Source organism: Stomoxys calcitrans, chromosome 1 (assembly GCF_963082655.1).
Source record: "Stomoxys calcitrans chromosome 1, idStoCalc2.1, whole genome shotgun sequence".
Classification (NCBI taxonomy): domain Eukaryota; kingdom Metazoa; phylum Arthropoda; class Insecta; order Diptera; family Muscidae; genus Stomoxys; species Stomoxys calcitrans.
This window is the reverse complement of record NC_081552.1, coordinates 54,630,632-54,658,128: the sequence shown is the minus strand read 5'-3', so window position 1 is coordinate 54,658,128 and position 27,497 is coordinate 54,630,632. Positions and strand designations below refer to the sequence as shown.

The following is a 27,497-nucleotide window of genomic DNA, read 5'->3' as shown; positions in this document are numbered from 1 at the left end:
GTTTAATGAAGATGATGTCTTTGATTAAAATCATGTAGATCTTACAATAGAAGGAGATACGAAAGGGATAAGATGAAGAGGTAGGTACGGGGCAACAGATTGGAAAGTTGCTATGGTGGAACACTTGCTCCAGAGGGAGAGCTATACCTCGCCATAACACCAGGCGAGAAGGCATTCCAACAGGTAGGTGTGGTGCTTCCTCTTTTTTAGTTAGACATTAGATATTTCGTTTCTTTTTCGGCCAAACATACCTTTTTTTCAGATAAGCCTGGCATGTAAAAATTTTGTTCTTGACATATGATACGCTTGCGCAAGAACCACCCTATACGGCGAGCATTAGCCGCGCATACTCCATCATGCCAGCACAGCAACAAGGGGTCAGAAAATACATGGAAATCATTGGACCAGGACAGGACAAATGCGATCAAAAAAACGGAAGTTGCAATAAAAACCTAAAACAAAACAAATTGGTTGGTGAATCCTTGAGTGGTGTAAACGAGTTCAATAGCCTGACGAGTGAAAGTGAAAAAAGAAAGTTACTCCGAGAAAGGTCAATAAAAAAAATTAAAATGTCAAAAATAATTAGTGATTACGAATAAATGCTAAAGTTTACAAATCGACCATCGGCAACCAAAAAACGAAGTAAAGTGAAAAATCAATTAAAAAAAATGTAAGAAATGGGATAGTGAGAAAGGAAAATTCAGTAAAAAAAAAAATAAAAATGATTTTTGCAAATTTTTGAAAATTGGCCAAAAAAATATAAAACCTTTTCGCAAAATACAATGAAAATAACAAAATTTAATAACTTAGAACCATATCGTTGAAATTTACTAAACCATCATATCTCTTCTTCCACTTTCAGGCTCAAGGACCACAGTCCAAAGAGGAAGCCCTCGGGCAAGCTGAAGATTAGCCATCCAGAAGCAGAGTTAATCAGGTAAGTATTGATAAATGTAGCCCACTAACACCAAAAGCTACTTTTAATCCTGACATCTCACATCTAGCTTGTCACCTCGAGGTACACCACATTTTGCCATGAGGACCAAGAGGAAACTTAGGATGACCCCAACTAAAAGGACAGGTAAGTATCCATCCACTACTTTAACTGTTTTGCAGAAATACTATCTTACGACTAATCCCAGGCCTCGCTTCAGGACCCCTATGGAACGTTACACAAGGCACAACTGAGATAACCCGTTTCTCCTCTCTTATTCCTCTTAAACCTTTGTCCGTTGGCGCTTTTCTTCGCCTATTTCGACCTCTAAATCCGTTCGTGCTTTCTGAAGATATTCCGGTTGAAGATCATATTCCACACTTTCTATATATATATATATATATATATATATATATATATATATATATATATATATATATATATATATATATATATATATATATATATATTTATATATATATAAATATATATATATATATAGAATTCCAATGGGAATTCTGTTCAATTATAGGCTTTTATTTTCATTTGTAGGAATAACATTTAATAATTTGTTTTTACACCGCTTGTAGTGGGAAATCTCTGCCTTTCATTTTCACTTACACACACGCGTAATTTTTTTGCAGGGCATTTATTTTGACACAAAATTTTCGCGAAATCAATTGAAATGGGATCACGTGCACGATACACACTTTGTTTAATTTTTTTTCGCACGATACTTACAAAAATTTTTTTTTTGCCATAGCCGGTCCAGTTGATGCTGCTGCCTTGTTATTGTTATGGTGGTGTTCGGAGGTGCAGGATTTACCGTGTTTGTGGTGTCATGTGGTGCCTTGCCGGTATGCTAGCGTTGAGCACGGCTAGAGCTCGCCGGATAGGGTTGGTTTTTGCAACCAATGACAACCTTACACCATACACAAAAAATCATACCGGTCTTAACTAAATAAAAATGAAAAAGGAAGGCCGAAATAAGTCCACAAAGATAGGGGTAGACGAAGATACAATGCAAAAAAAAAGGAGAACACGTTCACTCACGAAATGAATGGACAAATAACTTACACTGCACCGGACGGTACGTGGCTTGGCGGCTGCCTTGCCAAGCGTTTGCCCTCCCACAGAAGCCGCGATCGGGCTTCACCATGATATCCATTCCCATGCATTGGATATCCCAAACTCAGTACCTTTACTTACCCTTGAACTTTGTCCCTATCACCTTCTGAAATTGGCCTAAGCCAACAACAGGTTTAGAATTCTGTTCAACGTTATAAAATCTTTCATAGTTTTATTCTAGCGAACGACTAAAATACAAAACAGGATTTGAATAGAAATTTAGTTTGAAAATCCAATGGGAAATTAAATGCAAACATTCGGAAAAACGTCAAAAAAAATCAGAATAAACTAAAAAAAAAACAATAATATGAAACGGCGTTTCTCTTCTTCTTCTAGTGTAGGAACAGAACCAGGAATAATGCGAGATGGACTCCCAGATCGGCAGATGATGATGGCACCGGCTTGGTACCGGTAGATGGACCCTCAGTTGATCTGTCCGTCCGTATGTGTCTGTCTGTTTATTGGTAAGTATGTTTATTTTTTCTTTGTGTTTGGTACCTATATTTGCATTAATATTGTTTTTATGTTCTTTTTATGTAGTATTTTTCTCTCGGTGGCTTTATATGTAAAAATATGCATATGCATGTATTTTTTCTTAGCTTCTCTTGCATTAGAGACAGCACAATCGGCCTCACTATTGGGACACCACCCCCACTTTAAACCTACGTCAAAGCTACCTAAGCTGAGCTCAACCTGAGACGCCTTGGCCACCTTTTATACAATAGTTAAAAAATGTAAATTTCATAGCAACTAAATACACAATTGTCTTGTATGTTTATTTTTTCTTTGTGTTTGGTACCTATATTTGCATTAATATTGTTTTTATGTTCTTTTTATGTAGTATTTTTCTCTCGGTGGCTTTATATGTAAAAATATGCATATGCATGTATTTTTTCTTAGCTTCTCTTGCATTAGAGACAGCACAATCGGCCTCACTATTGGGACACCACCCCCACTTTAAACCTACGTCAAAGCTACCTAAGCTGAGCTCAACCTGAGACGCCTTGGCCACCTTTTATACAATAGTTAAAAAATGTAAATTTCATAGCAACTAAATACACAATTGTCTTGCCTAACCACTCTTAATAAACATTTGCATTTCTCTTTCTTTACAAATATAGGCTGAAACAAAAGGAAAATAAGGAAATCAAGTCTGGAATCCGTTTGTCCGAAGTTAATAGTAATTCAACTGTCGGCATAGGGTTTTACATGGGGCATGTCGGTCTGAGCATGCCAGTTTGCTGCGTCTCCAACGTTGATTGAAGCGGTGATGGTGGCTGCACGTGGCCGAAAAGATACGATCATTTTGAGGTTTTGTCTAGCTTGTAAGTTTATGGTTTATTTAGCTTGTAATTGTTTGGATAGTTTATTTTAGTTTGCAGGTTATTTAGCAAGTAAGTTCATTTAGCTGTTAAGATTAAAGTCTTTTTTTTCAGGTTTCACTTTTTCATATTTCGGTTAAAAATTCAAGTTTCAATGTTTGTTTGGCACACAATTAACCATCAGTAAAAAAAACACAAGCATTAGCATCTCTTTCTTCTTCTTTAAAAGTGTTGGTTTGGTCGTACTACAAGGCATATGCCTGGCTTTAGTTTTACAACAACAAAAAACACTAGATTTCACTCGATTCCCACGTTCAACCAGCTTGAATGTTCAAATCCAAGAGAAAGGAAATGGCCCAGGAAATCGTCCATCTTCCAAAAATTTCCTGTCATGGCCCTTTTCCCTTTCACTTTTCTTCTCATTGTTTATATTTGTCCCCAAGACATCAGTCATGAACAACGGCACCTATACGGCAGCTGTTTATGCCGTGTTGCCAATCGAATACACCTTGTGTCATTCACAATACCACGGTTAGTGGCCCTATTCAAGTTTTGACATCGCGCACACAACATTATTTTAATTATGAATGACAGTGGCCATTCATCTATTTTAACAGCGTTACAGTGGTGTGGCCACTCATACAGGATACCAACCCTATTTCAATAAAGAAACGTATACGGCTGTCATTTATAGTTCCTAGCAATTCATCGTTCTTAGGGGTTGTATACACTATTAGATACGTGTGTTTGGCAGGGAGATGTAAATAGGAATTAAACCAGGGTAGATTTACCTAGTAAATTCCATAAAAAGGTCAATGTCAAACAACCAGAATAGAAATGTATTAGACGAATTGCCATGGGAGCAAGTTGTTGAAATAAGATGGCTGAACGATATGTCGCACAAAAATGAGGTTTTCCATGGTATAACTAAGCAAGGTAGCGATCCAAATATTTAGGGATTGCAGACCAAGGTAGGTTTTAGGGATCGCTGCTCGGATTTATTCGAATATAAAGCCAGGAATATCTTAGGAATTGCACTTTTTTCCCAACCATTCTTTAACAGTGATGTTGGATGGTTGGGTTTGTCGCGTGCGCCTTGACGTCGCTAAAAGCCCCATCTAGCCGACAATTGCCGAACGTAGTCAGCTGCTTAGTCATGAACCACGACCCCTGTCTGAATGACAGTAGGACAGTTGGTTGTGTGTTGTCATTTGGCTCACCAGAGGAAATTCTGGCTGGGAAGAGCGCCATGATGGGAAAAATGATAACGTAAGCCACTGGAACAGGAGGAAAAATTTGAGACGTCGAAGCAGCCGGAGGTGAGAACGAAGTGACTATCAATGAAAGTGCAGTGCCATTTATCAAGTGACAACAACAACAAAACGTGTAAAAAAATAATCTTAGCCTTTGGTCAAATTTTTTTTTTTCTTAATTGTTGATGCTTGCCGGTTTCTAAATAGCAACACCGTATTTCAATCTGTGGAATTGCAAGTTATTCGACATCATTGTGAGTTATTGCTAGGGCAGGAAAGTAAACGAAAGAAGTGAAATTCCAACTCTTTCACGGTCCTTGCCCTTCCCCTATAGAAAGAGCTCGATCTGGGCAGGTAGGAAAGTTTATTAGGGATTTTTGTTCCGGCCAATTGGGCCGCAGATGCTGTCCTTTTTTTGGCGTATGAAATGGCCTAAGGGAAAGAAAAGAAAAAAAAAACAAGATTAATAAAAGCAACGTTTTTATTTTTTTTGATAACGCGACACATACCTGTAACATTACGATCTTTGGACGGACATAGACGGACAGACAGAGAGTAAGCGTTCAGGTGGGACGAGATACCATTGGCGGTAAATTCCCTGGCAGAAGAGAAGCCTATGTGTAATCAGCTTTACCCTACAAATGTACATATTATTAAATGCCTTTCGTTTTGTAACATTATATTTAATTTTCCAGAATTTTAAATTTTTATTAGTAGTCAATGAATTTGTTTGTTTATTATGAAGGGATTTAAAATTAGATTTGAGAAATTCACTTTGTTTTACTGAATTTTTAATTTGTTTACCATATTCCTTAAGAATGAGTCCATCTTATAGGAAATAAATAAAAACGGTCTTGTTTATAACGTTTAATGAAGATGATGTCTTTGATTAAAATCATGTAGATCTTACAATAGAAGGAAATACGAAAGGGATAAGATGAAGAGGTAGGTACGGGGCAACAGATTGGAAAGTTGCTATAGTGGAACACTTGCTCCAGAGGGAGAGCTATACCTCGCCATAACACCAGGCGAGAAGGCATTCCAACAGGTAGGTGTGGTGCTTCCTCTTTTTTAGTTAGACATTAGATATTTCGTTTCTTTTTCGGCCAAACATACCTTTTTTTCAGATAAGCCTGGCATGTAAAAATTTTGTTCTTGACATATGATACGCTTGCGCAAGAACCACCCTATACGGCGAGCATTAGCCGCGCATACGCCATCATGCCAGCACAGCAACAAGGGGTCAGAAAATACATGGAAATCATTGGACCAGGACAGGACAAATGCGATCAAAAAAACGGAAGTTGCAATAAAAACCTAAAACAAAACAAATTGGTTGGTGAATCCTTGAGTGGTGTAAACGAGTTCAATAGCCTGACGAGTGAAAGTGAAAAAAGAAAGTTACTCCGAGAAAGGTCAATAAAAAAAATTAAAATGTCAAAAATAATTAGTGATTACGAATAAATGCTAAAGTTTACAAATCGACCATCGGCAACCAAAAAACGAAGTAAAGTGAAAAATCAATTAAAAAAAATGTAAGAAATGGGATAGTGAGAAAGGAAAATTCAGTAAAAAAAAAATAAAAATGATTTTTGCAAATTTTTGAAAATTGGCCAAAAAAATATAAAACCTTTTCGCAAAATACAATGAAAATAACAAAATTTAATAACTTAGAACCATATCGTTGAAATTTACTAAACCATCATATCTCTTCTTCCACTTTCAGGCTCAAGGACCACAGTCCAAAGAGGAAGCCCTCGGGCAAGCTGAAGATTAGCCATCCAGAAGCAGAGTTAATCAGGTAAGTATTGATAAATGTAGCCCACTAACACCAAAAGCTACTTTTAATCCTGACATCTCACATCTAGCTTGTCACCTCGAGGTACACCACATTTTGCCATGAGGACCAAGAGGAAACTTAGGATGACCCCAACTAAAAGGACAGGTAAGTATCCATCCACTACTTTAACTGTTTTGCAGAAATACTATCTTACGACTAATCCCAGGCCTCGCTTCAGGACCCCTATGGAACGTTACACAAGGCACAACTGAGATAACCCGAAAACAGCTGAGTCCGTTTCTCCTCTCTTATTCCTCTTAAACCTTTGTCCGTTGGCGCTTTTCTTCGCCTATTTCGACCTCTAAATCCGTTCGTGCTTTCTGAAGATATTCCGGTTCAAGATCATATTCCACGCTTTCTATTCAAAGAACAGCATGGTAAGGAAATTTACTCATCTATTTATTTACATGCTAGGCTTATAGTAAATATAAATTTAGTATTGGGGATACAATAGCATTGGCTGCTAAAACCACCAGCTAAAAAATTCCTTAAAAGCAAGGCAAGTATGTGATATTGGAAAAAAACACTTTTAGCCAGAAAATTATCACTAGAATCGGGTACTACGAAAAAATAACGGTATTGGGCGTTGAACCAGGGCTAAGGCTTGGCAGATGATGATAGTAGATGATGAAGGACACTCCGCTGAACTGTCCGTCCGTACGTGTATGTCTGTTTGTAGGTAAGTATGTGTATATTTTTCTTGCTTGTTGTACCTATATTTGTAATATTGTCTTAATGTTTTTTCTAGGTTTCATTTCCAATTTTTAGATTTCAGTTTGTGGTGTCGTATAATTAATCATATGTTTTTTCAATTGTTAAAAACATTAATGGGGCAAATTTAAAAAGGTGAACAACCGTCCTAATAGGGTTCTTTACATGGGCATGTCGGTCTGAGCATGCCGGTTTTCTGCGCCTCCCACGATGACTGGATTGTGACTGGACGTGTTAAATGACCGACTGGGTGGTTATATAGTTATTGATTTTGTTCATATTATTTAGGTTTAATTAGTTCATTAGCTTGTAGGTATTTAGCCTTTTTTTCGTGAGTTTATATATATTTAGGTTGTAAGTCTTTAGTTTTTTTCTTCCTGTTTTTAATTAATATGCAACTATTAAGTTTTCTTTTTCTACTTTAGCTTGTAAGACTTTAGTTTTTTTATCTTTTAAATTAGTTCGTAAGCCTTGTTACTTTAGCTTGTAAGATTTTAGTTTATTCATCTTATAAGATAACATTAAGACTTTTAAGTTCATGTTCAAGCGATTTATCAGACTCTAGGTTATTTTGCCGTGTACATTAGTGGCATTATTCACACGTCCATTAGTGACACAAAATTTAATTTATTAAAAATGGACTAAAGTCTGTTTTATTTCTTGTTTTTCTCTTTTTGTTTTTGTTTGGTTCATCAGGCTATTTCAATTGGGTCGGTAAGCAACTTCGCTCGTATTACAAAGTATCGTTTTTATTCTTCTTCACACGATCCAGACGTCCAGCCAACTCCAATTTTCAAATCCAAGAGACAGGAAAAAGCCCAGGAAATCTTCTATTTTCCACAAATTTTCTGTCATGGCCTTTTTCCTTTCACTTTTCTTTTTATTGTCCATATTTATCTCCAAGCGACCAGTCATGAACATAGGCACCTATACGGCCAGCTGTTTCTGCCGTGTTGCCAATCAAATAAACATTGTGTCATTCACAATAATACAGTTAATGGCCCTACTCACGTTTTGTCATTGCGCATACAACAGTGTATTATAGTTAAGAACTATAACACGCACAAACAACGAAAAATGGCGCGAACTAGTAACATACACAAAATCAGAGTTCCACTAATCACTGATTTTGACAGATAGTGCACTCAGTATTTTGTTGTTGGGCAACTGCCACTACCTGTAAATGAATATACATACGTATCTTGGGGTTTGCCATTGCGCTACTATACTATCGGGACAGGGAGTGCTTTCTTCAAATAATTGGGTTAGCCGAGTGGAGTATGCCGTTGCCACCTGTTCAGTGCAGTGTCAGATCGTACTTTTTTCGGCACACTAAAACGTGTGCGAACCATTGCTGCAACAAGTTCAGGATGCACTTATAAGGTGAGGTCAAGGGAACAGTAAATATAAATGTCAAAGGCTTAATAACACAGCTTCGATTTTTTTCTTAAATCTTAAAAAGATGTTCTATTTGATCTAATATTCCACATACAATCAACAAAACATTGTTATAATCACTTTGACATTTCAATTGCACTTCCTATATGGCAGTAATGTCTGCCCTGTATTTCTCCAATACATCTGTACACCGCACCCTCTCTATAAAGAGTGCGGCCATTCCAGGTGCTGATGCGCAAATCACGGTCTTTAAAAGGTTTGCGGGGGTCATCAATATAAAGGGAATCGGTTTTTATTCTTCTTCGCTATTTCAAAGTAATTTCTTTAAGTTTTCCTGGTGATGGGCTATTAACCCGACCGCAACCTGTCGCGGCGCTTGAGTTTACATTTGGGATGAAGAAAGATCAAGATAAGCCTGCATTTTCCAAGTTAAAACCAATCAGAACCGTTGCTTGATTCCCAACACGTTTTATAGAAAATTTTATGTAAATTCTAGAGTGCCATTCTTGGGAATATGTACACTATGCAAAGCAAGTTGTGCAAATTTCCTTAAGCTGAGTATTCTGTAAAGCTTATGTATGCTGTCGAACTCCATATAAAAAAGGTCGGCGGAACGCTGGAGGAAAATAGGCGAAAAAGTAGTACTCTGTTAATAATAAGGACAATGACAATAAAAAATTTTAGTAGCAAAGCTTGAAACCATTGTCCGTCATTTTTGTTTGTTTTATTGGTTTCAAATTTTCGTTTTTCCATACCACCATAGGAAGGGGGTATACTAATTTCGTCATTCTGTTTGTAACACCTCGAAATTGGCGACTAAGACCCCATAAAATATATATTCTTGACCGTCCGTCTGTCTGTCGAAAGTACGCTAATTTTCGAGGGAGTAAAGCTAGTCGCTTAAAAATTACACAAATACTTTTTATTATTGTAGGTCAGTTGGGATTGTAAATGGATCAAATCGGTCCAAGTTTAGATATAGCTGCCATATAAACCGATCTTCGGGTCTTGAATTCTTGAGCCTCTAGAGGGCGCAATTCTCGTCCGATTTTACTGAAATTTTGCACGTGGTGATTACGGTAAAATTTCGCTCGCGAAACAATTAAACATTTCAAAACATAGTGAAGCCTTAAAATAGGTCTGAAACTTCTATAAAGGAAATCTGTACAAATAAACCTATTTTAAATCTACATTAAGTTTTGTGAATAAAGTCTGATAGTATATTCGTTTTCCACTGTTGAAAACACATTTTTCACGGGTCTTTTTTAAAACACTACAAAAATCTCAATGAAAACATAATACTTTTATGAAGATTTTTTCATAAGTAAAGGCTGGTATTACGTTTTTTCGGGGGGAAATTTTTCCAAAAATCGTTCTTTCATTGGATTGACCAGGGGACCACATTTAATTTTTTTGGCCAAAATTTTGCCATTTACATATTAAAATTAATATTACACCAACCAATTTATCATCTGCTTACACATGTAAGCATGTACACACAATTGTTAATGTGTAGAAATTCATGCAGTGCAATTCAGTTTTTATTCGTAAAACCTAACACTAACAAACACTTAGTTACAGTTAGAAATCTGACGATCGCGTTTATTTTACGTAAGAAAACGATTTGCTACGTAGTGACTATGGTTGTGGTCTTTTTGTGCGTCGTGAAATGAAAATTTTCCCTAGATGAAAAAACAAGTTATAGCGAAACGAACACTTTTCATTAAAATATTCCGCTTATTTTTTATATGATGTTTCACCGCGAAAACCCAATATAGTACCAACCTTAATGAGAGAATGTCCTACTGAATGAAATCAGCAAGTTTATTTCCTTCAAAATCTGTTATCTAAAAAAGAAATCACGAAAAATTTCGCGATAAACGAAATTAGCACCAGCCATAAGGCCGTTAATCGTTAAAAAGTACTAACAATTGGTTCGTTTTATTTACCAGTCTTGTGGATTCGCTATCTTAAGGGTGGTACTATGGTCTTTCAAATGAAAAAGTTCCGGAAATTCGTTTTTTCACTTATTAAAACAAAGATGCCGTATTGGAAACTTTAGTGATGTTGGCTATTACAACCGCTTTTTCGTTAAAAATGCACTTGGTTACTGTCAAGTAGACTGATGATTCATTGATTTCTAGAAAAGTGGGGTTTAAAATTAATACATTCCAAATTTTTATTTAAATATTTTTGTGCATAGGAGTGCGCTGAAGTTGCTACTCTGCCGTCACATGCCAAGAAAAAGGGCTTTATTGTACATGCCGATAAAACTGCTGGCGACAAATCGTTAACGAAAAAATACAGCAGTATGGAAGCGGATTCGGCTCATATTGCTGTCTTTGTTGGGTTTGCCCTTTTTTTCTGGGAAAAAATTTCTCAAAATCGTTCTTTTAGTGGTTTGACAAGGTTACCACATTTGCCAAAATGTTGCCATTTACAAATATTAATATGGCATCAATCAATTGAACAGCTGCTTACGGGTATTTGTACGCACAAATGTGAGTGTGTGGACCGTTCTCAAATTCACATATGTGTTGTAATTTCAATAATAACCCACCCGAGCTTTTATTTGTAAACATAATTAAATTTTGTAGTATTTCATTGGTATAATTTCAATAAGCACAGCTTTCCAAAAGCCTTTGGCATCATCTTCCACTTGTTTCAAAATAATGTTTTTGTAATTGCAAGACCAAAAGCAAAACACTAGCTTTCACAATCGTTATTACTTCGTACAGATTTATTGTAATAACTTGCCATGAAAGGAATTTTTTTTAATTATTTTAGGAATTTTTTTATTTATTTATTTTTATATGCAAACTCTTTCTTATTTATGCGTTCACATACAACAAATTGTTTTCCACCCGAGTAAGTACATGTTAGCAAGATCACTAACACTAACAAACACTTAGTTACAATTAGAAGTTTGGCGATCGCGTTTATTTTACGTAAGAACCCGACTTGCTGCGCAGCGACTGTGATTGTGCTCTTCTTGGGCGTCGTAGTGAATTGTAAATTTTTCCTATATGAAAAAACAAGTTATAGCGAAACGAACACTTTTCATCAATATTTTCCGCTTATTTTTTTATATGGAGTTTCACCGCGAAAACTAAATATAGTACCAACCTTCAAATTTTGAAAATTTATCTTGATGTAGCGACATGTCACTACTATTTTGCTCATAGAAGTCAGTACCACTTGTACGGAATGTGTTCGCATTATCTTCGTCACCTTTTTTTTAGTCGAAGTCAGTACTAGGCTTTAGAAAGAATACCAAGTGGCTTGAAGAAAAGGGCGCTACTACGCTCAAGCGCAAGAACAAAAATGTTGATTTTGCTGTGAAGTCTTCTTTTATATCAATGACAAAAATCAATCTGCGAAAGTTGGACTTGAACGCAACAAAACTATTATGTTCATTTGCTCTAATAAGGTGAATTTGATCCCAAAGAAACATGAATAACGTTCATGTATTTAAAAGCTTGACATAACTCAAAAAAATTAATTTGCAGAAAACACATTTTAAGTTTTCAAAATTTTAATGTTTATAAATCATTAACTCACAAAATTTATTTTTTTAGTTCTGTATGCCTCACTTTAAGTACGTGAGCGAAGACATTGTTTCGTTAATTTAACCAAACACGTTTTTATCATTTTTATTGCTTGTATTATAATAGTCTATGTACTTCAACTTCTTAGCGTTGGTATTCTATTCTGCTTTCGGAATAGTCGCTGAAACTTTTAATTGTTCCGCAAGCGAAATTTGACAGCAGTTAAGTTTGTTTCCATACTAAAACGCGTTTTCTTTTATCTGCACTTATTGTTTTCTCTATTTAATTTAGTTTTTAGCAAATAAATAAGGAAAAATGAATCATTGAAACTAATAAAAGATACAAAAATGATGCCAGCAATGGTTTAAGTGTTGCCACTTTGAGGTTTTTGCCATTTTCCTCACTATAAACAGAGTACTACTTTTCCGCCTATTTTTAGCCAACGTTTCGCCGACGCTTTTTTTTTATATGGAGTTTGACAGCATTCCGCTTGAAAAGTTGAACAGAATACTCAGCTTTATGATGCATGCTGTTACGTGCGAACGTAGCACTTACTGTCATTACCAGTATCATTAATTGTGATGATGATATCCACTAAAATGCTTTGGGAGTTGCTGTTGATGGTTATGAAACGACGATGACGACTAATAGTGGGAATGAGTTGATTACGTTGTCGATGTCACTGAGGAACGTTTGGCAGCATTGTGGGCGTCCTTGGGCTTGCTCTGAAAATTAAAAATAAAACAAACGACCATACTCCTATGAAGTTAGTTTTTAAAACCCGGACATAGCTGGATATATAAAATTAAATGTTGCATCGAAGCAAATAATAATCATACTTTAAAATGCTGAGTTTGTGTTTGGGTTGGTATTCTATTCTGCTTTCGGAATAGTCGCTGAAATCTTGAATTGTTTTGCGAGCGGAAATTGAGAGTTATGTTTTGTTTTTATTTTGGTACCAAAAGACGTTTTTTTAACTGCACTTATGGTTTTATTATTATTTTTTTTTTTGCAATAAATAAAATAATAAAAAGAAAAAACGAATCATTAAAATCAATAATAAAACATATATGATGCCGACAATGATGTCAAGCGTTGCCACTAAAATTTATTTTTGCCATTTACCTCACTATAAACAGAGTACTACTTTTTCACCTATTTTCCTCCAGCGTTTCGCCAACGTTTATTTTTATATGGAATTTGACAGCATTCCGCCTGAAAAGCTGATCAGAATACTCAGCTTTTGTTTGATAAGTTATGGATAAAGGGTTTGTGTTTGAAGTCGTTGAGGTGTCTTGTGTTTTGCTGGTAATTGAATTTGGGACTATTTTTGCGCAGTCCTGGCGGCTGTGTTAACTTTGTATTGACGTCTTTATCCAAACGACTGTTTAATATTGGGTTATGGTATGCAACATCTAAGCATGTGTGGAGTAATATTGGGTTGCCCAAAAAGGTAATGTCGGTAATATAGTAGTAATATAGTCGGCGTTGACAAATTTTTTCAACGGCTTGTGACTCTGTAATTGCATTCTTTCTTCTGTCAGTTATCAGCTGTTACTTTTAGCTTGCTTTAGAAAAAAAGTGCGCGAAATTTTGTTTAAATTTGTTTGTTTGGCGTCAATTTTAATATGGGTACCACATGTATTGAAAGAAATTCATTTAACAAACCGAATCAACGCTTGTGATATGCACCTTAAACGCAATGAATTCGAACGAATCATACCTGGAGATGAAAAATGGATTGTTTACAATAATGTTAGTCGAAAACGATGATGGTCCAAGCATGGTGAACCAGCTCAAACCACTTCAAAGGCTGATATCCACCAAAAGAAGGTTATGCTGTCTGTTTGGTGGGTTTGGAAGGGTGTGGTATATTTTGAGCTGCTTCCAAGGAACCAATCGATTAATTCGGATGTTTACTGTCAACAATTGGACAAATTGAATACAGCCATCAAGGAGAAGCGACCAGAATTGGTCAATCGTAAAGGTGTCATATTCCACCAGGACAACGCTAGACCGCACACATCTTTGGTCACTAGCCAAAAACAGAGTGAGCTTGGCTGGGAACTTTTGATGCATCCACCATATAGCCCTGACCTTGCACCATCAGACTACCATTTATTTCGATCTTTGCAGAAATCCTTAAATGGTAAAACTTTCGGCAATGATGAGGCTATAAAATCGCACTTGGTTCAGTTTTTTTTGCAGATAAAGGCCAAAAGTTCTATGAGCGTGGAATAATAAATTTGCCAGGAAGATGGCAATTATATATTTGATTAAAGTTCATTCTAAGTTTTATTAAAAATGCATTTAATTTTTTTTAAATCCGCAATTACTTTTTGGGCAACGCAATAATAGTGGATATTTGATATATATTTTACCAAATTTCGCTTTAACCAAACACAAGTTTATCAAATTTTATTGCTTTTATAATATTCTATGTACTTTAACATCTTAGGTCGCAAGTTGTTGGTGTGTCGATATTTCTTCAATAAATAATGCATTAAATTTATAGTACAAACAAATAAACAAGATTAATAATTTACCACATATGTGTGTATAAACATATCTTTATGGGCGTTCTCTTTGTTGTAATCAGGAATTTTACAAGATATACAAACTGCTTGGTCTTCCTAATATCGTAAAAGTTTAGATTCATGCAAGTTGGCGTGTCGAATGCAGCATTTTAACCAATTCCTCTTTTGTTTCTCCGTAATGGCTGGTACTATGTTCGTTTTTCACCGTTGAAAACCCTTTGAATTACTTTTTTGAAACATTACAAAATATTAATAAAATTGTTATTTTATCATTGTTATTTTCAACGGTGAAAAACGAATATAGTATTAGCCATTAAATAGAAAATGAATTAGTTAATTTTGGATCGCACTACATTCGTTTTTCACTGTTGAAAACCCTTTATCGTGATTGCTTTTTTGAAAATAACAATGATAAAGTAACAGTTTTATTAAAATTTTACCATAAGTGTTGAGGGAATGTCTTACTGAATGAAATCAGCAAGTTTTTTGCTTTAAAATCTATTATCTAAAAAATTAATCGGTGAAGATATAGCGAAAAGCGAATATAGTACAAGGCTTTATTACGAATTTACGCTCAAATATACATATAAACAATTTCTTTATCGTTTGGCAAAATGTATAGCAAGTTTAGAGGACTATTTTTTAATAATAGATAAATTAATAGGTAAATAAATGAAATTACAATAGATTAAAGGCTGGTACTATATTCGATTTTCGCGATATTTTTTACCAATTTTTAGACAATAGATTTTAAAGCAAAAAAACATGCTGATTGCATTCAGTAGGACATTCCTTTTGTACTTATGATAAAAATTTTTCATTTTATCATTGTAATTTTTGTAATGTTTCAAAAAAGTAATCGCGAAAAAAGGGCTTTCAACGGTGAAAAAGGAACATAGCACAAGCCATAATTGAGAAATTGGAACATGTAAACATCATACCGTAAGTAAAAAATGGCAGTTTAACACATGTTTGAATCTAAATTGTGGGTTTATTGGAGAAGACCAAGCAGTTTGTATATTAGTAAAATTCCTAAAATCTTTATAAGTGGCGATAATATTAGCCGCTTTTCTAATCGGGGACAGCTTTTTTCTCCATACAAACTAAGCGAGCAATCCCCTTACATACTCATAATCAGAGTTGCACTATTCACTGATTTTGACAGATAGTGCACTCAATATTTTGTTGTTGGGCACCTGCCACTACTTGTAAATAAATATATCTTGGGCCTATCCACATTTTGTTTACCCATGTGACCTACCTTTTATTAGGTCAATCCCATGGCAGCCGGTTGTACGCACAGGATTGACCCGATGGAATCTTCATCGGCAAGGGCTGCCGCCTCAGTGTACGTGTTCGTCTTTTTTCGTCATGGGAGAGGCACATCCCGGAGTGCCTTCTCCGTATGCTTTTGGTCCGTGCCGGGATTGAAAAGAACCCCGGACCCTGGTTCTGTTCCGTTTGCCAGAACCGCCTTCATCATCGGTCAGTGTCGGTGAGGTGTAACGGGTGCTTGGAGTGGGTACATTTTCGTTCTTGCTTTGGCCTAACTTCGCTACGGGAGTATAGTCATACTGGCTATGTCGCTAGGTGCTGTGCGAACATAGCCAGCAGTGGGTCACAAGCGTCGCCGTCGTCGCTATCGGCGTCCTCGTCGTCGGACTATGTGACCCCCCGACCTCTCCCGTACGGCAATTTATGCAAAGACAGCACCCTAGCCCTACTATTGCCAGGCCAGTGTCGGGAAATGTATCGTTCCTGCAGTTAAACTGCAATGGACTGCGAGGCAAGATTGATGAGATTGTAGATTTTATGAGTCGGAAGAGCATATCGGTCGCAGCGATCCAGGAGACAAAGCTGACTAACACCTGCAGCTTGCAAAGTTGTCACGGCTACAATGTGCTACGTAAGGATCGCTCAAGGAATGGAGGTGGGGGATTGGCCTTCCTTATACACCATTCCGTGCAGTATAGACCTATCTCGCCTGCGCTTGACGCTAGTGACCCATACATGGAATGTATGGGGGTAGCAGTCAGGTCTGGTACTGCCGAGATAGAGATATACAACGTGTATATACCGCCGGTTGGCAGCTGTGTCCCGATTAATGGCCAGGCCAACAGCCCCCACATAAGTGGGTTGCTATCTGGCCATAGTCGTCTGGTTCTGGGGGATTTTAATGCACATCACTCGTCATGGCATTCTCCCCTAGGCAACGACCAGCGTGGCATAGCTTTGGCAGAGCAGATAGATAGCTCCACGTTTTGTACGGTGAATGAGGATGCCCCCACTAGGATTACGAGGAGGTGCAGCAGCTCGCCAGACATCTCAATCGCATCCCCTGATCTCCTGAGTGACGTATCCTGGCAAGCCGTCATCTCTTTGGGGTCAGACCACCTCCCCATAATCCTCACCATCGACCGACCACCCGACTTCATAACCTCTGAGCGCCGGACGTTCATCAACTACAAGAAGGTCAATTGGACTGGCTTCAGAGAGTATACCAATCGCCGCTTCAATGAACTGCCACCCCCCTCTGATGTGCTTGTGGCCGAGAGGAAATTCCGAGACATCATCAACGCAGCAGCCGCTCGCTTTATACCTGCCGGTCGAATACCGCAAGTGCGACCCAATTTCCCGGCGCAAGCAGTGGTACTCGCAGACGAGCGTGATGGGATTCGTGCTATGGACCCCGCTTACCCCAGAATCAGCGAGCTGAATCTGGAAATAAACAGGGTAGTCAACGAACATAAGCGGAATTTGTGGCTGGAACACTTGGAGCAATGTAACTTAGGCACCGGTGCAGGCAAATTGTGGGCCACTGTTAAGTCTCTCTCGAACCCCGGTAGACGGGACGACAGGACCTCAGTCACTTTTGGCGAGTTAACCGTGACTGATCCGAAGAGATGCGCCAGGTTGTTCAACCGTCAATTTATCGTGCATCCCGAGAGAGACAGGGCAAGGAGGAGAGCCATTCGCCGTATTCGCGGTCTCCGAGCCGATGAACAGCCATCACAATTTACCGTGGGCGAAGTTACGAATGTCATCCGTGGCGCCAAATCTTCCAAGGCGTTGGGCCCCGACGGAATCTCTACATTGATGCTGAAGAATCTGGATTTACCTGGAGTTGAGTACCTTACCACTGTCCTTAACCTGTCATTGAACACTCTTATAGTTCCCGATGTCTGGAAAATGGGCAGAGTGATCCCGCTACTGAAGCCTGGTAAAGACCCGAGTTTGGGGGAGTCGTACAGACCGATCTCCCTTCTCTCACCAGTGGCTAAGACGCTTGAGGCATTACTCCTCCCGAGCCTCGTAGGAGAATTTCCATTCGCCGAGCATCAACACGGATTTCGGAGACTGCACAGCACAACAACAGCTTTGCATGCCATCACCACACACATTTGCCGTGGCTTCAATCAACCCAGGCCATGTGATAGGACGGTCCTCGTGGCACTGGACCTATCGAAGGCATTCGACACGGCCAGCCATGCCAAATTATTTGAGGACATCGCCAACACGTCCCTCCAGCCAGGCCTTAAACGTTGGGTCGCGAATTATCTGTGTGGCCGCCAGTCATTTGTGGAATTTAGGGATAAGAAGTCAAAACACCGTAGAGTGAAACAGGGAGTTCCCCAAGGCGGGGTGATATCTCCGACTCTGTTTAACCTCTACCTATCCTCCATCCCACCTCCTCCAGACGGCATAGAGATCGTATCATATGCGGACGACTGTACGATCTTGGCATCAGGCCCCCCACCCATTGATGGCATCTGCGATAGGTTGAACGTCTACCTCAACGAGCTTGCCTCATATTTCGCTGCAAGAAATCTGAAGATATCCGCCACCATATCTTCAGCCACACTGTTCACTACAAATACGCGTGAGGTGAATTCTGAGCTGACTGTGATGGTCGATGGAGAATTGATTCCGACCATCAAGTGTCCCAAAATACTTGGCGTCACATTTGACAGCTCCTACACTTTCTCCCCACATGCCACAGCAATCTGCAATAAAGTCAAAAGTAGAAACAAGGTCCTCAAGTCACTCGCTGGCATCACTTGGGGTGCAGACAAAGAAACCTTGTTGACCACGTACAAAGCAATTGGCCGGTCTGTGGTAAGTTATGCAGCGCCAGTGTGGTCACGTCAGCTCTGTGACACGCAGTGGAATAATATTCAGATCTGTCAGAATGCCGCCCTCCGAACTGCGACGGGCTGTCTCCTTAGTTCTCATGTGGACCACCTCCATCAGGAGACAAAGATCCTACCAGTGCGAAGACATAACTACATGCTGTCTAAGCAATACCTTTTGAGCTGTTATCGCAGAAATCATCCAAATCATCATCTTGTGGATAGATACCCACCGCCCAGAAGCCTTAAGGTAGATCTACATGATCTAGAGCGTGAGGTCCAGCGCTACAAGAGAGAACCTCTAGATCAAGCGGCATATCAAGCGGGTCTGAACAACATTCATGCAGACACGGTAGCAGACGCGTTAACTGGCTACCGGGTGAATGTAGTCCTTGGAGAACGACCGCACCCATTGCACCCGAAGAAATCGACCTCCCCCGGCAAACCAGAGTGGTTCTGGCTCAATTACGTTCCGGCAGATGCAGCCGCCTCAATTCCCACAGAGCTAGGATTGATGCCGACGTGCAAGATGGATGTCCCGATTGTAACCAGGGACCGCACGATACACGTCACCTGTTTAACTGCCCGGCCAGACCCACTCGACTCAGACCCAGATCCCTGTGGACGCACCCCATCTTAGTCGCGGAGTTCCTGGGTATTGACACTCAACAGAATCAAGCAGACGAAAGATAGTACACAATAAACTGCTACAACAACAACAACCTTTTATTAGTGAATCCTGATTAACTTCAAAACGTAACTTGCTAATACGTTTTGCCGCCCTCCTTTCTGCTAATATACCTTAATTAATAGCATTCGGAAAAATACAGCTCTGCATTTGTTTACTAAGAAGTGTCAACCGAAGTGATAAAGCAAATAATTACTATTCAGTGGAAGTGACAGGCAGAAATATTAGGAGAAAGACAATAAAAAAATAATTAAATAAAATAATTCAAAATGGTCCTGGAAAGTACTATGATTTGGTAAGTTTGCAAGATCTTTTAATAAATGGACAACATAAACAATTTTTATCCGAAACAACTGTTTTGTTTACGCTGTGAAATAGATGTTTTATATTGTTTGTATGACTTTGGCCAAAGTTTCGCCAATGATAGCCTTGTTAGTTTATAATTCCGTGAATTCTTCTATTGATTTCAGTTTTGATAACAGTGATTACCAACGAAATGGTGATTACTTTCCCACTCGCTTGAATGTCCAAAAAGATGGCATAAACCTTGTTTGCCTTACAAAAGTGCGTTCCAATCCGGAAAACAATGTGGGTCTTATGACCATATCGAAGTAAGTAACCTTTTCTATATTCTTAGCTGAAATATTTTTATTTTATAAATATTATTGATAGTACTGTGGAAGTTTTGGCTACTCTAACCAGCGATGTAGGCAGAATTTTTTCTAAGATGCACTTGGTGCAGCCTAAGGGAGAAATCAATCTATTGACCGGCGTTCGCATTGCCCATGTATGTATATGAAAATAGCCTTTAAAATATTGTTTAATTAATAATATACTTGTTTTAATAGCTGGTTTTAAAACATCGTCAAGGTAAAAATCATAAAATGCGCATTGTAGTTTTTGTTGGCTCACCCATAAAAAATGAAGAGGGTGATTTGGTTAAATTGGCCAAACGTCTGAAGAAGGAAAAAGTCAATGTGGATATTGTCAGTTTTGGCGATCATGAATGCAACAATGAGATTTTGCAAGTATTTATAAATACCCTCAATGGCAAAGACGGCACTAGCTCTCATTTGGTCTGTGTTCCTCGCGGTTCTGGTTTATCGGATGCCTTGTTGTCTTCGCCTATAATTCAAGGTGAAGATGGCATGGGTGGTGCTGGTCTAGGAGGAGCAGGCTTCGAGTTTGGTGTTGATCCCAATGAAGATCCCGAATTAGCTTTGGCTCTGCGTGTTTCCATGGAAGAGCAAAGACAACGCCAAGAAGAGGAACAACGTCGTGCTGCTGGTGCCAGTACTGAGGAAACTGGTGGCGAGAAGACTACAACAAGTGCTCCTGCAGCTGCAAGCACAGCTTCTGTAGATGAACCAAATTCGGAGGAAGCCATGTTGCAACGTGCATTGGCCATGTCTACGGAACAAGTATAGCAACAGATTTATCAAATTTGTATAACAAAGTCAAAATACTGATAGTTATTCAATTAAAATTACAGAGTGATGATAATTTGCCAGATTTTGCAAATATGACTGAAGAAGAACAGATCGCTTTTGCCATGCAAATGTCAATGCAAGATGCTGGTAAGAATCAAAGATTTCATTTTAAAATTTAAAAAAAATTACTACTTCTTGAATTTGGTTTCTCTTCTTCCTTCGTTATATATTATCAGATGATACTGTAACCCAACAAGCTAAACGCCCCAAAACCGAAGAAAATGCACCCATGGAAGTCGATGAAGACTATTCAGAAGTTATAGGTGATCCAGCATTTCTTCAAAGTGTATTAGAGAATCTACCCGGTGTAGATCCACAATCCGAAGCTGTACGAGATGCTGTCGGTTCTTTAAGCAAAGACAAGGACAAGGATAAGAAAAATGAAGGCAACTCAGATAAACAGTAAAATAAGAGAGTGAAAGGACATTGAAACAACTTGCGCATCATGCAGAAATATAATAAAAAACTATTAATCATTAAATTATCTTTTCTATTTTATTTAAGTGGCTTCCAAATTTTTATTTTTTCCATTGGAGACAGCCATTAAATGCTAAATAAATGTATGCTTAAAATGGGTATTTTTTATTGGGGTTTTAGGGCGATGGGCTTACTACAAACAACCTTATATAAAATATACTCCGCATTTCTTGTTTAAGCTTAATAACGGTATACCGCAAGCGCTATCTCTGGATGCGCAGCTTTTCTTGGCATGCTAACCTATGTATCAGTGAACCATTTAATTAATTAGGTAATCAATATATAAATATAAGAAGAAGAAATCACATGGCCCATATGTAAGCAATAAAACATTTCTTGGAATAAACCATTCCGATAAACCTAAGTAGTCGGGGAACGATGCAAGTAAACTGATAAATTGCAAGGAATTTATCGATCCCCACTGCAGTCGACGTACTGGAATAGATCCAGGAACCCCTCTGCATAAACGATTACAACAAGGAGTGTCTACCGACCCAGAAAGGGATAATTATAAGCACCGCGTAGGCTGGAACTTTCATTTCCGATCTATGTGGTGTTTTTCGTTATCATCAGCTCAGTTGAGAGCTACAGGACGCGTCTACAGCACTAGTACTACAGTCGCGGACAATAAGTGGTATCGAGTGAAGAGCCCCAGTGTAAGGATGGGTGTCACCGGCTCTTGCTTAAATACTGAACGCCTATGATGCTTGATATCACAAGTCAAATTACTGATGCCTTTAAATAACTATAACCATCATGTTCCTACGGCAATCGGCCCTATGGACCCGCATGAGCTTGACGAGGATCGCTACATCCACATGCAAATATTTGGCAACTACAACAGAAACCGATAAATCCTATCGTCGATTTTACCTACCGGAATCTATATACGATCATACCTGACCAAAGACTGCAATGCTTCCGCAAATCTACGGCCACAATAACATTAACAACCCGTACCGACGACATCCTCTGCGATTGGCACCTATGTTACAATAGACCCATATATTATTTCAAATACAAGAAGTTAAAAAAATGGCATTTTCGTTCCAAGCACTTAGAATTGGATATCACTTTTTATTTCTTTTGCCAACCAAAAAACTCCAACTTTACAATCTTATAACACATAATTTGACTAAATTATAAAGCTTTGATTGCACGTATTTTTGCAATTTACTTCAATCCACGGTATTCACGGATGTGATACAACACCCAAGCAGGAATGACCAAGGTGGTTGCAATCATGCCGCCACCAAGGAAAAGTTTTTCCTGAAAAAAAAAAATATTCAGAAAAAACGTCTTTACACGATTGTCTTTAAGAGGATAGGTTTACGTAACCTCTATGTACAACTTTTTTTTAAGTTACTTACAGCAGATGAAACTTTTTGGGTTGGTGGGGAGGAAATCACCGATTGGCAACGGCGTTGAAGAGCATTGCGGATGGCTGGAGCCAACAAAACAGCAGCGGATCTTTGGAACATGTTGGTCAAGGAGCAGTTTTTTCTGGTAAGCTTCTGAACTACAATGGCTAACACGATACTCAATTTTATTAAAGTGATGCCAAGTTTTTTTTATTGTAAAACTTGAATAACTAAATCAAGCAAAAGCGCAAGGCGTATGGTGGGCAAATTTGTACAAGGTAAAGTCATTAGCAAGACATAATTACCAGGTAGTGTACCATAAACAGCTACGTACATTTTTTTCTCGCGAAGTGCACTATCTTTCAAAGAGTTTCGGTTGTGTGTTTCTATTACGGTTAAGAACCATAACACACACAAACAACGAAAAATGGGGAGAACTAGTAACATACACATAATCATAGTTGCACTAATCACTGATTTTGACAGATGGTGCACTCAATATTTCGTTGTTGGGCGACTGCCACTACCCGTAAATGAATATATCTTGGTCACCAGTCCACAAGTCATATTTACCCAGGCGCTGTGCAGCAAACAGCTGAGTACAATTTTTACTCGGTATCTGTCAACAATTTTTGGTTCTGTGTGTGTATTATAGTTAAGAACCAAAGCCCACAAACAAATGGTGCAAATTAGCAACATACTCAAAATCAGAGTTGCACTGATCACTGATTTCACTTAATATTTTGTTGTTGGGCAACGCTCTTAACTGTAAATGAATATATCTTGCTAGTCCAGCTGATTCAGTTTTCCAATTTCAGAGTTGTATCCAAATCACACTAAACCCTTCTTGATTTCATAATAATAATGATTAGCTGTCTTGTTTATATGAGTTATAGTTTTTAATATGTTTTGAGTTTCATTGTAAATTTCTTATTTACATGTATAACTTTTGTAGTTTGGTTCCCTTGCTAGTCCAGCTGATTCAGTTTTCCAATTTCAGAGTTGTATCCAAATCACACTAAACCCTACTTGATTTCATAATAAAGGGTGATTTTTTTGAGGTTAGGATTTTCATGCATTAGTATTTGACAGATCACGTGGGATTTCAGACATGGTGTCAAAGAGAAAGATGCTCAGTATGCTTTGACATTTCATCATGAATAGACTTACTAACGAGCAACGCTTGCAAATCATTGAATTTTATTACCAAAATCAGTGTTCGGTTCAAAATGTGTTCATTCACCGTAACGTTGCGTCCAACAGCATCTTTGAAAAAATACGGTCCAATGATTCCACCAGCGTACAAACCACACCAAACAGTGCATTTTTCGGGATGCATGGGCAGTTCTTGAACGGCTTCTGGTTCCTCTTCACTCCAAATGCGGCAATTTTGCTTATTTACGTAGCCATTCAACCAGAAATGAGCCTCATCGCTGAACAAAATTTGTCAAAATTTGAACACATTTCGAACCGAACACTGATTTTGGTAATAAAATTCAATGATTTGCAAGCGTTGCTCGTTAGTAAGTCTATTCATGATGAAATGTCAAAGCATACTGAGCATCTTTCTCTTTGACACCATGTCTGAAATCCCACGTGATCTGTCAAATACTAATGCATGAAAATCCTAACCTCAAAAAAATCACCCTTTAATAATAATGATTAGCTGTCTTGTTTATATGAGTTATGGTTTTTAATATGTTTTGAGTTTCATTGTAAATTTCTTATTTACAAGTATAACTTTTATAGTTTGGTTCCCCACCTCGAAATTTTAATAATTTTGATGTCTTTCGACATAGTTTTGTTGTTTGTTTGTGTTAGTTGTGTTCTACCTTTCGTTTGCTTAATTCTGTTGAGTGTCCAGATCCAGGAACTCTGCCACTAAGATGGGATGCGTCCAGAGGGATTTGGGTCTGAGACGAGTGAATCTGGCTGGGCAGTTAAACAGGTGACGTGTGGTCCTGGTCACAATCGCGACATACATCTTGCATTTTGGCACCAATCCTTGCTCTGTAGGAGTTGAGGCGGCTGCATCTGACGGAACGTAATTGAGCCAGAATTACTCTGGTTTGCGGGGGAGGTCAATTTCTTCAGGTGCCATTGGAGGCGGTCGTTCTGCAAGGACTACATTCATCTGGTATATATTTGCCGCATCTGCTACAGTGTCTGCATGAATCTTGTTAGACCCGCTTGATCTAGAGGTTCTCTCTTGCAGCGCTGAACTTCACGCTCTAGATCATATAGTTCTACCTTAAGGCTTCTCGGCGATAACAGCCCAAAAGATATTGCTTACACAGCATGTAGTTATGTCTTCGCACTGGTAGGATCTTTGTCTCCTGATTAAGGTGGCCCACATTAGAACTGGGGAGACAGTCCGTCGCAGTTAGAAGAGCGGCATTCTGACAGATCTGAATATTATTCCACTGCGTGTCACAGAGCTGACGAGACCACACTGGCGCTGCCTAACTTACCACATACTGGCCAATTGCTTTGTACTTGGTCAACAACGTTTCTTTGTCAGCACCCCAAGTGCTGTCGGCAAGTGACTTGAGTTTCTATTTTTGACTTTATCGCAAAGTGCTGTGACATGTGGGGAGAATGTGGAGGAGCTGTCTAATGTGACTCCAAATATTTTGGGATACGTGATGGTCGGAATCATTTCTTCATCAACCATCACTTTCAGCTCAGTATTAACCTCACGCGTATTTCTAGTGAACAATGCGACGTGAAAGATTTGATGGCCGATGTTTTCAGATTTCCTGCAGCGAAATATGAGGCAAGTTCGTTGAGGTAGACGTTCAACCTATCGCAGATGTCATCAATGGATTGGGGGCCTGATGCCATGATCGTACAATCGTCCGCATATGATACGATCTCTATGCCGTCTTGGGTGGTGGAATGATAGGTAGAGGTTAAACAGTGCCGGAGATATCACCCCACCTTGGGGAACTCCCTCTTTCAATCTACAGTGCTTCATTATTCCTAAATTCGACAAATGACTGGCGACCACAGAGATAATTTGCTACCCACCATTTCAGGCCTGGCTGGATGGACGTGTTGGAGATGTCCTCTCATTTGGCATGGCTGATCATGTCAAATACCTTCGATAGGTCCAGCGCAACGAGGACTAACCTATCAACTGGCCTGGGCTGATTGAAACCACGGCAAATGTGTGCGGTGATGGCATGCAAAGCTCCTGTTGTGTTATGCAGTATTCGAAATTAATGCTCATGCTTGGCAAATGGAAATTCTCCTACGAGGCTCGGGAAGAGTATTGCCTCAAGCGTCTTGGCTACTGGTGAGATAAGGGAGATGGGTCTGTACGAAAGCACTGCACAAAACCATTCATTGGTGACTGTTTTTGCTGCACTTGTGAATACTGAACCCACATGATGTTGTTTTTCAAGATTACTGAAGAGTAAGACACTGTTTATTTTTAAAATATTGACATCACTGTTTTTATTTTTTTTATATAAATTATTTACATATCTAAATGAGAAACAAAATACAAACAAAAACTTTATAAACTGTAAACCACTATAGCCGTTGAGAAAAAAAGAATATATCCGTATCTCAGAATAGATACTACATATTACGAAAAAAGACCGTAGCGTGTTGTTCTCGTCTCCTATAGGTGTGGGTGCCTTTGCACCTGTAGTCGAGAGTAACGCTTCAAGCGTTCATCCGTCTTAATGAGGAAGAGACGGATGAACCAGAGGGATGCAGAGTTCGACCCCACCCTTTAGATAAAGGTGGTGTTGCTGACTCGGATTCATACAGCGACGATGTCAATGAAACAGTCATTGCAGCCGAATCGAGAGATGAGGGAATCGGGATGAAGGCAGAAGTGAGCGATGGTTTTGCTTAGCTCACAAGCAGACCGAGAAAGCGATCCGGTGCACGACGAAGTAGGCAAAAATTTTCAGCGGTGGTTTTCCCCTCCTAATGCTGGCAACATTTGTGAGGTACTATGCCATGTAAAACTTCTCTCAAAAGAGGTGTCGCACTGCGGCACGCCGTTCGGACTATGCTATAAAAAGGAGGCCCTTTATCATTGAGCTTAAACTTGAAGCGGACTTCACACATTGATATGTGAGAAGTTTGCCCCTGTTCCTTAGTGGAATGTTCATGGGCATAATTTGCAATTTTGCACGGCGAAGCAGACATAGGAGTATGTACCGGTAGCTCAATCGGGCGAAAGTGCAGGATGATGGAAAGGGTGGAACTAACATTCCAAGCACTTCTACGGAAGCTGGAAAAAGAATCAGATCTCTCGAAGAGCATAACACTGCTAAAATGATGAAGAAGAAAAAGAGCTCACCACTTTCAAGTACTCTGGGAAAACTAAGCCAGCAATCCCGCTATGGAGACCCCAGACAATGTCCTGCGGAGGTAGACAAAGTCGGAACAGGAACGAAGGAAGTGCGCACGGCCTCTGAATATTCATAGAGACTATCAAACTGAGGCCACAGCCATCACAAAAGGGAAGATGGTCCCTGAGAATGGTAAGGAGCCGCCCTCTTACGCCAGAGTGCCAAAAAAGCACAACAGAGATGAGCTGACGCATGCAGTCATCAATATCGGCTGTGCACCCGGTAAGATCTCATCAGATCCTCGGTCCCAAGTGGAGGATCTGATTAACGAGCGGATTTTCGAATATGTGTGGAACTCTGTATAGGG

At 38.9% G+C, this 27,497-nt stretch overlaps 2 protein-coding genes and 1 long non-coding RNA gene across 4 annotated transcripts; 1 reads left to right on the top strand and 2 right to left on the bottom strand.

Annotated features, from left to right (window-relative positions):
• Positions 1 to 2,249: 2,249 nt before the first annotated feature.
• On the bottom strand, positions 2,250 to 8,098 carry LOC131995131 (uncharacterized). 2 transcript variants are annotated; one of them, XR_009397185.1, is made up of 3 exons: positions 7,333 to 8,098; positions 5,147 to 5,272; positions 2,250 to 5,069 (listed from the first exon to the last, which is right to left on the bottom strand). It is a non-coding gene; the product is annotated as an uncharacterized LOC131995131 (long non-coding RNA). The 2 variants fall into 2 exon arrangements; XR_009397184.1 differs by having other exon boundaries at positions 7,354 to 8,098.
• Positions 8,099 to 19,675: 11,577 nt separating this feature from the next.
• LOC106095354 (26S proteasome non-ATPase regulatory subunit 4) lies at positions 19,676 to 21,460 on the top strand. The gene is made up of 6 exons (XM_013262588.2): positions 19,676 to 19,784; positions 19,960 to 20,100; positions 20,162 to 20,276; positions 20,338 to 20,910; positions 20,982 to 21,066; positions 21,156 to 21,460. The coding sequence occupies exons 1-6, from the start codon at positions 19,759 to 19,761 to the stop codon at positions 21,383 to 21,385; spliced, it is 1,170 nt and encodes a 389-aa protein (XP_013118042.1). The 5' UTR covers positions 19,676 to 19,758; the 3' UTR covers positions 21,386 to 21,460.
• Positions 21,461 to 22,497: 1,037 nt separating this feature from the next.
• Positions 22,498 to 22,997, bottom strand: LOC106095355 (uncharacterized). The gene is made up of 2 exons (XM_013262589.2): positions 22,827 to 22,997; positions 22,498 to 22,725 (listed from the first exon to the last, which is right to left on the bottom strand). The coding sequence occupies exons 1-2, from the start codon at positions 22,935 to 22,937 to the stop codon at positions 22,630 to 22,632; spliced, it is 207 nt and encodes a 68-aa protein (XP_013118043.1). The 5' UTR covers positions 22,938 to 22,997; the 3' UTR covers positions 22,498 to 22,629.
• Positions 22,998 to 27,497: the final 4,500 nt, after the last annotated feature.